This window comes from Polypterus senegalus, chromosome 2 (genome assembly GCF_016835505.1).
Source record: "Polypterus senegalus isolate Bchr_013 chromosome 2, ASM1683550v1, whole genome shotgun sequence".
Taxonomy (NCBI): domain Eukaryota; kingdom Metazoa; phylum Chordata; class Cladistia; order Polypteriformes; family Polypteridae; genus Polypterus; species Polypterus senegalus.
The window spans coordinates 112,075,449-112,088,416 of record NC_053155.1 but is presented as its reverse complement, the minus strand read 5'-3'; the positions used below and the strand labels follow the sequence as shown (position 1 = coordinate 112,088,416).

Genomic DNA, 12,968 nt, shown 5'->3' with positions numbered 1-12,968 from the left:
GTTTATGGTGGCGGAGCGTCTTTTTTCCTGGAAGAAAGCAAAGGAGAAAGGTTACTACCCCGCCACTCCCTGCCGGCGAATGTCTTCCGAAGCGTGTTAAGGTCTGTCCGCGGTCTCCTATTCGCGCGTGCGTGACTATATATATACATATATATATATATATAGCAAAATACCCGCACTTCTCAGCGAAGTCGTGTGTTAAAGAAGTTATGAAAAAGAAATGGAAACATTTTAAAAATAACGTAACATAATTGTCAAAGTAATTGTTTTGTGTATTTGGCGGTAGCGTCACAAAGTTGTTTTCGTCTAGCTACATCAGAAAATGTACCACGACGTCTGACACGCCTCCTTTTTACTGTTTTTGCTCACAGCTTGGATTGCTGCTGTCATAATCGGTTTGAGTCTACGTATATACATGTATATATATATATTTATATATATATATATACATACATATATACATATATACATATCTATATACATATCTACATATACACATATATATATATATATACATATGTACATCATATATACACACACATACATACACACACACAAATTATATATGTGTATATGTGTGTGTGTGTATATATATATATATATATATATATATATAATGTATAGATTGGTGTGTGTGTGTGTATATATATATATATATATATATATACACTATACACCTACATACAAACATACACACAGGTATATATATGTGTATATATGTATGTGTCTATATGTGTGTGTATAGCTTTTGTCACTGAGTGCAAGGGAAAAATAATAAAATGTAGTCTATAAGTTATTAAATAGTAAAACATTAACATTTTAAGAAGTAAAGCTACATTGAGCATTACTGGAGTGGTTTCGGGTAAGCTACATTTTAAAGACGGTATAACACAACAGGTAAGTAGTACGAACAGCAGCTAAAATGTATATGGATCATCTCTCGGTAGTTGATCCCTTTTGAAAGGCGCTACAAGACGGCTGTGGTATAGAAATTACATTTTCTATGTGAACGTCCAAATTTGTGCCTCTGGTAATGTGCCTTACCAGCAATTAAAGAAAATTACTTTTGTGTCCTCTGCAGTGTTAAGAGTGAAAGGCTTTGGTTTGGGATAAAGGAAAAAAGGTGTAAAGAAAGGAAAGTTGCCTATTTCTTTTATATAGTGTAGAGAGATGTCTTCACTGACGATATGAGCGCCTTTTGGGGACAGTCGCAGTGGGTCTTGTGTAGAGTGGTGAGACGTCCCAGCCATTAATCGGCTGTGATGGCACTGTCGGTCCTCCACTCCTGTGCGTGTGTTCATAATCCGAGCTGACGACCTCATAATCGTAAAAGTGCAAAAGAAAGTGCGAAGCGCCTTAATATTAGTTTGCCGTGGTGTAGAAAAGGGATCCCGTGTTTGCACTTGTCTGGGCTATAGCTCAGGGGGAGGATGAAAAAAATTAAAAGTGCTCACTTTGACTTAAGGCAGAAGTGCAGTCAGCGTCTCAAAGGCCGGCACAGCTATTCTCACGCGCCGGCTGCTCGAGTTTTATAGGGCAGGAGACACCACTTTTTGCAGACGCGTTCACGTGATCAAAAGTCTCAGCGCTCTTTGGAGGTCATTCATATATATGTATATATAGCAAAATACACGCGCTTCGCAGCGGGGAAGTAGTGAGTTAAAAAAGTAATGAAAAAGAAAAGGAAACATTTTAATAATAACGTAACATGATTGACATTGTCATTGTCATGAGTGTTGCTGTCATATATATATATATATATATATATATACATATATATACACACACATAAACATATATATACATATACACACATATATACAGTATATATACATGTACATCCAGATATATATACATATATATGTGCACAAAACCACACTTTTATCAAGGCTTCCGTCGGGTAGTCTTTTGAAATGAAATTTTCCTCCAATCAGTCGTAGCAACGCGCTTTCTTCCGACTGTTACATTTTTGTAGCTCTGATGTCTTCATCAATGTAATTGGTATACCAGAAAATCATGCATTGCCAGAAGTTCCCTTTGCTTGGAATGCAAAGTGTGATTAAATGCGTTATTTTTAACGCGTTATGGAGCACATGCATCGAAGCTTCTCGGCTGTGCTTGTGCTAAGAAAAGGAAACATTTTAAAAATAACGTAACACGATTGTCAATGTAACCTTTTGTAAGTAGTGCCTGGAGGATTCAGAGTGTGGAGAAACTGTAGAGACAGCGTGTGTATTAACTTGTGGATTTTTCTGTGATTATTTAGAGGCAGCGTCACAAAGTTGGTTCCTCAAGAATGCGTTAGCTGCGGAGCTCAGCTCACAGCAAAATGAGGTGAATGGGAGGGGAGATGATGATGTGATTCTCCCACCCGCCTTAACTGTCAATCCCCCCACAAAGACAGTCTCTCGGAATTTGCATAAGCACAGCCCTTCACCAGTAATTTTAACTTAGTTACAAAGTGATCAAAACTCTCGTTTATATCCTCGTCCTCTCATTAAACTTGTATCCCGCATTAGCCGTGGGCATGACAAACGCCAGCGGCAGCCTGTCTATGAACTTAATTTAAACTTTAGGTTTACACCGTGCTTTGTTTCCGAAGTAGCTGTACTCATGAATATGGTTGTATGTGTCAGTCGCTCGCTTCTTATTGTTTCGCTGCCTTCTCAATTGTATAATGCATGTTTTCTTCAGCGCTTTTTGGAGCTCTTCCTTGTTTTCTACGTATTGCGTTGACAGTCAGTTCACGTGATTACGTGGGAGGCATGATGATGTCACACGAAACTCCGCCCCCACGGCCATTGAGCTCAACTCCATTACATTATATGGAGAAAAATAGGTTCCAGTTATGACCATTATGCGTAGAATTTCGAAAAGAAAGTAAGTAAGCTGTAAGGAATGAGCCTGCCAAATTTTAGCCTTCTACCTACACGGGAAGTTGGAGAATTAGTGATGAGTCAGTCAGTCAGTTAGTGAGGGCTTTGCTTGTTTTATTAGTATAGATATATATACACTGAGCCATTTTAAAGTCACCAGCTACCCTAACACACATATCTTGGGAAGCAAAACTGGACTATATATAGAAAAACCTATGCAGAAGTATGTTGTGTAAGATTATAATATAGGGTGATCCAAATCTAATTATGCAATTTTCATTACGCTATAACTTATTAAGTTTATTACATAGAAAATCACCCGAAAAATCCTGGACCATTGAGAAGTGTGCAAACTGACGACATGAAGAATCGTCTTTGCGTCGAACTAGAATCTTCCCCGTATAAATCAAAGTCATCCAGATGATCTGGATCTGTATAATTAGATCTGGACCATCCTGTAGATTTACAGATTGATGTCATGAATGTTCTTCATTAAATTATGAATGAATTATTAAAAAATGTCGTTTCAACAATAAACATTTAATTTAAATTACATTACATTAGTATCATGCATTAAGTGCTATAAATATTAAACTTATAATATAGATCCAATTTGACCTTGCAGGACATTATCATGCACTCGAAGATATACACTTTGCTTATATCAAAACACAATATACATAAGGTATATTGTTTTCCGGCTAAGATCTAGGGATCAAGGGGTTTGTGCCAAGATGAGGCCAGCAGTAATATTTAAACTGTATTCACTCTCTTATTGCAGGAGCAATGATCATATTGCCTTTGTCAAAGGTGTCTATTACTATATTTTCATTTGTGGGCAAATATGAATAATGCAAAATATATTTATGCTTGGTATATTATTGCTTTCCTATTCACAAGGGAAAAGTAAAAAGACACAAAATACATTTCTATGGACTGACGCCACATCCAGGTATGTGTCCAGTGCTGCCAGAAGAGACCCCGTTACAATTCTCAGTCAGAATAGGATTAAGTGGATTTAAAGAGGTAAAGTGATGTAATGTAATATTATTTACAGCATGGTTATCATTATTGTTTTGTTCTCCACTATTCACGCATCCCATGGTTTGCTCAAAAAACTTCTTGCAGCTGATCAGAGCTTCTGTCACGTCTCCCATGGGTCCTCTAATTATTTATGCTTTAGAAATATGGCGTAAGGTGAAGGGGTACCTTGTCCTTTGTCCAGCCAGGCACACACACTCTCCTATTTTTCATAACTTGGCACTGCAAATTGGATGTGATCCTAATGATGGAGATGATACGTTCCAGCCCAGTTCTAGTATGGCATTCACTAGGTTTGCTCAGGTTAGGTTTTTAAGGCCGATACCTATGTTTAAATAAATGTTGTTGTTGATACCGACCACAAATTTAATGTTACTTCATTAAATTCGTCACTCAGTCGATTTGGATTTTCTTTATCACTTTAAAAAACTTTTTACACTAATCTCCTGGATAACCAGACAAATAAAGCTGTTATACCCTATATTAAAGTGTATTTTTATAATTAAACTATAGCCCACATGTGTTAACTATTCATTTTTTATAAAACAAAAATTCTGTAGGCTTATGGCTCAGTGATCACAAAATGCTGAAATAAATAACATGTCCTTAAAATACATGCTTTAACTAGTATAATATGTACAAAAATATATACCATTAACACATATGGCATACAAGAAAAGAAAATGCTTCTCATAGTTACAAGCTGTCATATTGTTTATTTTTGTCTGTAATGTACCTATCTGAAACAAGGCTTAAAAAACCTTTCACCATTTCTGTAGCGCAAAAAATCATCTATTCAGATATATACATTGGTTGTGATATATATGAATTGGTTTGTATAGATCAGTTCTGATATATATACATTACTTTTTTTTAAAGTGTGTGACAGATAGGGGATGCTATCGTCCCCTTGAACCCTCAGACATTACGTCAGACACCAGGTAAAAGTCCAATAATTTGACTTTTTATTAATAAAAACTGCACAAAGCACCCTCCTCTCCACAATACTCATATACACAATACAAAACTAATCAATAAACAATCCTCCACTCTCAGAAGCGTTGCCACCCTGCCACCCAGCTCAGCTCCGCTTCTGAGATCTCTCACAGTCCTTTTATATTGCCTAACCCGGAAGTGTTTCTGATCCTTCAGTCCACATGACTTCCTATCACTTCCGGGTCAGATCAAAAGTCCTCTTCTTCATCCCAGAAGTACGTAGTTTCCCCTGTCGCTGTGACTAACATGTACTTCCGGGTTATAGGGTACATAACAATACTTGGCCTTCCCTGCAGCGTCCTCTAGGAGCCCCTGTGGGATCCAGCAGGTCTGTGGATGAAAACTCCAATGTCCAAAATTCCCTGCTGGAATTCAGGGCACCTCCATGCTGCAGGGAGAGCTCCACCTGGCGGCCTGGGGGTATTGGCCAGGATGACTGGCTGGCCATAGTACACAAGTGTTTTAACATAACCAGTAGGTTTACTTTCATCGTTGGGAAAATGGGGGTTGATATCTTTTGATTGCGCAATAATCTCACACAGAAGAATATCCATTGCATTCTCTGTCTGTGTTTCTGACTAGCAGCTCAAGAACTCTACGCTTTCATAATATTTACATTAAACAGTGAGCTGTAGCTTATACTCATTCATACTCACAACCTCTTGGAGCTTCTTTATACCTGCCAAAAGGGCTCTTTACATTAAACATACAGGATAACTTGTAATCGCTAAGCACTGTTTACGGATAACCAGGCAAAATGCCCTGGGTGTACCATCTCTGTTTTCTTTTAGCCAATTCAGCTGTATGTCAAAAAGCAAGAAACATTGAGATAAGTGCTGGACAGCCACTGGGTGATAGTGGGTATATCCCCCGTACATATCTCTGGGCATCTGTAACTAACTATCAATGGCTGACGAACAATACAGCCCAGCACATCAGCAGACCCACAACATGTGGAAAGCAAGGTATAGCTATAGATATATGGAAATGTGTTTCTTCTGTCTTCATTACCTTTCCCTATATGTAATATCACATATAATAATATATATACAGTATTTGAGAAGCAAACACACAGTGCACCCTGTCAAGGAGTATGGAATTTTATAAAGCCTCACAAAATTGTATTTATTTTAATGATTATGGGAAAATAACTTATTATATAAATTAAATACTTTATTTACCAGGCTGTCCAGGTGGTGTGTTACACTCTTCATTCTATTGCCCCACTTTGTTTTTTTAGAAAAGCAACTGTGTTCTTTACCAAAGAATAACAAGTGTACTTTTCTTTTATGGCATGTCCGTCATTTCTTTGAGTTTGTCTTAGAAACAATATGTGTCCAGTTTTGTGATTATGTATCCTCTTTATTGTATTTCGTTATTAAATTATGATGTAACATTTACTTACATTTCATAAGTGCTTTTCATTCTTCTGAAGGGCCAATAATGGAAAAAATATAATTATATTATTATTAATCAAATGCTTTTCTATCAACTCATGATGCTTTTTTGGAGGTGGCTTCAGGGGCAGGTTTAACTAAACTGTACTTTATGCTTTGTCATAATTTTTTAAGTTGTATACATGCATCTTAAATTTGCTTGTTAATCATGAAGATTAATTGATTTTAGGAAATATAGCTCTGCTCAGTCATTTGTTTAAAGAATTTTCGATACCGGAAGCCATTTCTCATTTGAATAAACATTTTGATTACAAATTAGTTAACATGTATTAAGTTTTAAATGTATTATTTCACATCCCAAGAATAGTAAAAAATGGATAATAAAACTTACGTTAATAAAATACCTTATTCTTCTATTTTTGTACTTAACATTATTGTTCAATGTATGTAAAAAAAAAAAGTCCTTTATTCATAAGATTATAAATGTTTGCCTTATTTACTAAACAGATATTTATGCATTTGGAGTTTTTTAATGCTTGATTCCTTTTGATATATATAATTCTAAAAATGGACAAAACTATATTCTTTTAATTATATTTTAATTTTAATTGGTCATTCTGTATTTAATAATCTTATTTTATAAAATGAAGTGAAATGGAGCCTGATCTATTCTTTCTGTTTACCTTATTTAGGCCAGCCCTGCTCCCATAATTGTGAACACAGAAACCCTAGACACCGTGCCATATGTAAGTACGCTAATTTTAAATGGTTTGTTAAACATCTGAGCTTAATAGAATAAACTCAGTTTTTATTTTGCTTTATAAGCTGTTTATTTTGGTTTCTTATATTGATTGATTGGAAAATAATGCTAACTTAAAAAAAGTAGACTAAAAATGGTTAGATTTCTTATTTATATGGATTACAAGTATTTTTCAACCTGTTTCGGGTAAATTGGTAGATTTTGCATCATAATAGTCTGTCCCAATATTATTTATTAAAAATTTGTTCATGTAGGTTATACCAAATCCAGCATCTTCCAGACTCTACTTAACAGATTTTTTGCATTTCAAGATAATGACAAGATTAGTTTAGCAATGGTGTCCAAAATAAGCCCAGAATTTTGAGTTACCAATTGAAAATGCTTTGGCAAAAATATATTATCATTAGTCATTTCAAAGGTTAGTAATTAAACCAAAGAAGACACCATTTTATTTTTATTATCTAAGAAATCATGTAAAAATATTTATTTTTTCAAAGTAACCAAAAGATTACTAGGCAGCATCTGTAAAATTGCAAATGCAGGTTTGCACGGGATGTGGGATATGTGGTTAGTATAAGGCAAGGTGCTCAGGTCAGCAGACTGTCCCCAGGTAGATAGATAGATAGATAGATAGATAGATAGATAGATAGATAGATAGATAGATAGATAGATAGATAGATAGATAGATAGATAGATAGATAGATAGATAGATATACTTTATCAGAAATAATAATAATTAATTTTATTTAAAAGAATCTTTCATGGCACTCAAGGATGCGAACAATGCAATAAAAACAATTAAAATAAAATAATGTTATCCAAATATAATAATAAAAGTTAAAAAACCATATAGTCAAGGAGCAAAATCATGGAAGTAGGCAAGTCTAAAAATATAAGTTTTATGTCTGTTTTTGAAATTGGGAAGTGAATCAATGCTGTGAATATCCTGAGGGATGGCGTTTCAAAGTTTAGTAGCAATGAAGCTAAAAGCTCTAAATCCCATGGTAGATAAATAGCAGAGGGTGTAACAAGGAGGTCTGAATAAGAAGATCGAAGAGTATGAGTAGGCGTATAAATGTGGAACAGATTAGAGAGATATTGAGGTGTCAGATTATTTTATTCGAAAATAAAAATGGGTTGCATCAGTTATCATGGATTATATTTAGGGTACCAGGTGGCTGCTTTTTAACTTTCCTCCAATCTGAACTAAATTGAGGAAAATAATTACCTATATGTGATCACTGTTTCTAATTAGACAGCATTTTGCAGTTTTTTAAGACCATTTGTTCATGTGGCATTCCATAGGGACTGCTTAAGTTTTGTACCTCTCTGCTTTACTTAGGACATGAAAAAGCTTTTAGATATCCAGTCTGTGATCTACGTAGCGTCCTTGTGTATGCTAGTTGTTTTGACTTGAAGCTTACATAAATTAGTATGCAGACTAGTGATGTAATAATAATATTTTGTTTAATCCAGTTGAAACCTCTTGGTATGCGTTACATGGGGAAACATTAAACAGAGAAATGCAGTAGTGCCATCAAAAGTGATAAAAGCATGACAAAGCAAATCAGTGTGTTATCAGAATAACAGAGCAACATAAGGTCATGTTGGCTAATCTCTTAAATCAGTGGCATCATTTAGATGTTTAAAATAAGTAGACCTATGTGGAATCTCTACAGATTCTTCACAGTAGAATTCACCTTGAGGCTTTTTTGGTGTCCAATGATACATACAGGTGTGAAGTAGTATACCAAAGGCTTAATTTTTAGTGATTTGTAATGTTCAACATAATGAAATTGTTAATATCAATGTACTGTAATTAAAAATCAAATAAACTGTGATACAGCTAAGTCTCTCAGTTCTAGTGCTGCTCTGACTGAGCAGTCTTGGATTCAAGTGGGTTTTATTACATATTTACCTTCACAATTTTATTCTGACATTTTCATATAGATCAATTGATTTTGTAAAGCAGCTCATTTAAATCATTTTGGAGTATAGTTATTTTATTTTATTTTATTAGATGTTTTTCTATCTATATTTTTAGGTTAGATTGGATACAGGTCTGCAATTCATTTTGCACTTTATCAATACTTTTTGTAATAATTTGGGTATTAAAATAAATCCTGCTTCTAGTTACCATCTTGAAGAAAACGGAAAGATGAGACAAGTAAATCAGGATTTTGAAAAGTATTTAAAATGCATTTCCTATGCAACTGAATCTTAAAATGTTCATAATTGTAGCATTATGAGTTTGCCAATTTTTATGTGTCTAGATACTGTATATAAACCACTTTATTTTCTTAGTAACTGTAACCTGCACCTTGATCCAGTTTGTTTATGCAGCTACATAATGGCCCTTGGGCTAGAGTTTGTAAATCTTGGAAACTCGTAACTTCACATATCAAAGGTTTACTATCCATTGCAATGTTGCAAACATGGCCAGAGAATGTGACTCTCTACTAAGAACTTTAGACTTTAGGTGTCTACAGGAATTAGTGCCTGAATATTGTACTCTGCATAAACTATAACCTCAAATTGAGTATGCTGCCTTTAGGGGTGTCTACTTTTCATAAATTTCAACTGAAATTTGTTGTTGCTAGCATATGTTGCTCCTATTATGATTTATGAACTCCCGGAATATGAGTTCCAAAAGGATTTGAATTACAAAAAAATCGTATATTGAAAAATGGTACATACAGCCCAAGAAAGGACATTCTTGGATCATTATATTCTGGTTCATTTAGAAGTTTTCATGAACACCAATTTATTAAACTTGACAGACATATTTGGAGACCACCTCTTACAACAGGAGCCTTGTAACAAATGTAGAAAGTTTACATTAACTTTTCTAATAATCTCTTAGTTTTTCCAAGTTATATATATATATATATATATATATATATATATATATATATATAGATAGATAGATAGATAGATAGATAGATAGATAGATAGATAGATAGATAGATAGATAGATAGATACTTTATTAATCCCAAGGGGAAATTCACATAATCCTATATATATATATGTAATATATCATAATGCTCTTGCACAAACTGCACTCTTTCTATACACCGTAGGCACATTACTAAGGTCTACATTGTATTTATAGAAGAAGGGCTAATCTTAATGTTATTTAGAAACTAAAGATGCATGTATATTTATATTAAGATTTTGATCCAGAATTGTTTGGTACTGTAATTTAGAATTTAGTTTCCCCATTGCCTTTGATGTTTGTAGTATACCCAATATATTAGAAAATTAAACTTCAGTAATACATTTCTGACTAATGAGTATGTTTTCATGTATCATTCAATTAGACTGTTATGTCCAGTGGCCTCAGAAAGTTGGCCTGGGTCATTGAGAATATAGTCATTTTTGAAATTCAATAGATACCCTAAATATTTTTATCCTAATGGTAGACATTTGTTCAATTCTATGTGGACTATAGTTCAGACCTCACTGAAATGCAAAACAGGATGCAGACAAGGCAAAGAGACCAGCAAAATAAATGTGTTCATCTAATTGAGCAAATAAGAGGTCTGATCAACATTCTTTTGAGTTAAGTGATGGATAAAGTCCCCACTACTTCAGTTTGTACTAGCCAGATTTTGGCTTAAAGGTGGGAACTGTACAAACATAAGCATTGTTGCTATTGAACCCCTTTCTTGGGTAGAGCTGCAAATGCAACTATTCAAACTGAATGAAGATTACTATGTTATTTTGTGGTGTGCTGCTTGTACTACACTCGCCCCAAATTGTACATTTGTTAGCATCGCCACATCTATGGAAGACAGCATATCCATGATGGGTGTTTTTCAGGCTTGCATTACATCTTACCTGAACCTGGGTTGCCTTGAAAGCTTGCATATTGTAATCTTTTTAGTTAGGCAATAAAAGGTGTTATTTTATTTCACTTCTCACTACATTCTGGTAAAGAAAATTCAAAATCATTTTTTTAGTAGGAAATAAAAACAGTAATAATAAAAATGTTATTTAATTGTGCCATTTAGGCCTTTCAAGGACACATTACAAGATAAAACCATACAATATTTTTGGCTGCTCCCAGATTTCCACGGCGGATATTTTTTTTCCATATCTTCCTGTCCTCTGCATCTTGCTCTGTTAAGATGGTAGCAATACAGTTCATAAATATTCTATGAAAATGTACACAAATGAATTCCATTTTCTTCACAAATATTTTATTCATCAGAGCCTTTAACCCAGTGATTTACAGTAAAGTAGGTAATAGTTTTAATGTGCTTGACATTATTTTTTAAGAACTTTATTAGCTATTACCATTATAAGAATAACAGACTTTTTTAAGTTTAATTTGTTTACATCTAACGTTGTAGTTTGAATGAAAGTTGCTCTGCGTGGCTGAATAAAGTTTGTAGCGAGCTGAGGTAAGTAAAAAATGGAGCTAGCCAGCTTGCTTTCTGCTATATTCTAAAGAGGTAGGCTTTTTCACCATTCAGAGTTGTACTTGACATAAATGACTACAAAAAATAGATGAGTGGGTTAAAAAATACTTACCAATAAAGTGGAACATCAGTGGACAGCATGGGCAATGACTCTTAATAAACATGATGGGTGGACAAAAACTTTTAGAAACTTATAGGCTACAACATAAATTATAATCTAACAACAACAACAATAATAACAATACTATTTCCCAAACCAATGTAGCATGGGAGATAATGACGTGAAACAATCACATAAAAGTTCTCCATGGTAATCCTCTTTCTGTAAAAGGTGATGTCCTGCATTGATTGGATTTTAAGATTTTCTTTGCATCATTTCATGAGATATCATAAACAGGAATCCTAGATAAATGCGTACCACTAGTCATGTTTCTTTGAGTTTATTCAATTTTGTAATTTTGTTATTCTAGCCAGTTTATTTAATGGACATACATTTAAATTTAATATTTATTGAAGCCATGTGATAAGATTGTGATTATACTGTCACCATCAGTGTAAGATATCTGTTAACACTGGAGGGTTGAATAGAGAGCTATACAAACTCTGTATGCAGTGTTGCATAAAGGTCATTTATGTGATACAGATTCAATGATTATAGAGAAATATAAAATGCAGAAAAAGGCATAAGAAAGCCTGTCATAACAGCCCAGTTGCTTTGCTTTTTCTGAAATGTCGCACCTCAAATGTGTATTTTTCCAAAATAGTCTTGCAGAGTTGCTCTGTTCTTGTGTCCACAGGTTTTTATAGACACACCTGGAATTTACAACATCCAATCACATAATACAGTATTCCCACTTGAAATAATGCAGCAGAGTTCACACTGTGTGTTTTTAATGGCTGCAACTGTAAAGTATGATAATTAATATAAATGTAGAGCAAGTACAAAACTCACAAAAGATCACAAGATCTCCTGCTTAAGGTGTGACAATTTACATTGCCCTGTGGGATTTGAAAGGGGGATTATTTTGGTGCAATGAAGGCTGGTCAAGTGGGTTAGTATCTTTACCTGGTAGACAAGCATTGAAGTCCCATACTGTATAGTAAGACTACAATAGGCAGCAGGGTTGTATTTCATTGTCCTGTATTCACCCTATTGATTTTTCAATAATTTCATTGTTTAAGTAAATCAAGTGCAGTCAAGTCAATTTTATTTATAGAGAACATTTGAAAACAACAGAGGTTGACCAAAGTGCTGCATAGTTTCCATAAATACACCAGTAAAAACAGTATATACAGTATATACACTCTTTTGGGACTTCCCCCAATGGGACAACACGCCGAAGAGCATCCCAAAGCGTGATTGCCGCATCTATGGAAGGCAGCATATCCATTGCTGGAGCAACCATGGGCTCCCAGTGCTGCAGCGGCTCGCCGGGAAAACAAATCCGAACCAATCACGGTCGCGCTATAAGT

The 12,968-nt window shown here is 34.5% G+C and overlaps 1 protein-coding gene across 30 annotated transcripts in view; it reads left to right on the top strand.

Moving 5' to 3' along the window:
* Positions 1-12,968, top strand: part of dlg2 (discs, large homolog 2 (Drosophila)) — a 1,682,723-nt gene that overhangs the window by 1,216,054 nt on the left and 453,701 nt on the right. For all 30 annotated transcript variants that reach the window (XM_039744362.1, XM_039744355.1, XM_039744358.1 and 27 more), the window contains one exon: positions 7,003-7,056. In XM_039744362.1, coding sequence (XP_039600296.1) covers positions 7,003-7,056 — 54 coding nt within the window. The remainder of the gene's footprint in view (positions 1-7,002; positions 7,057-12,968) is intronic.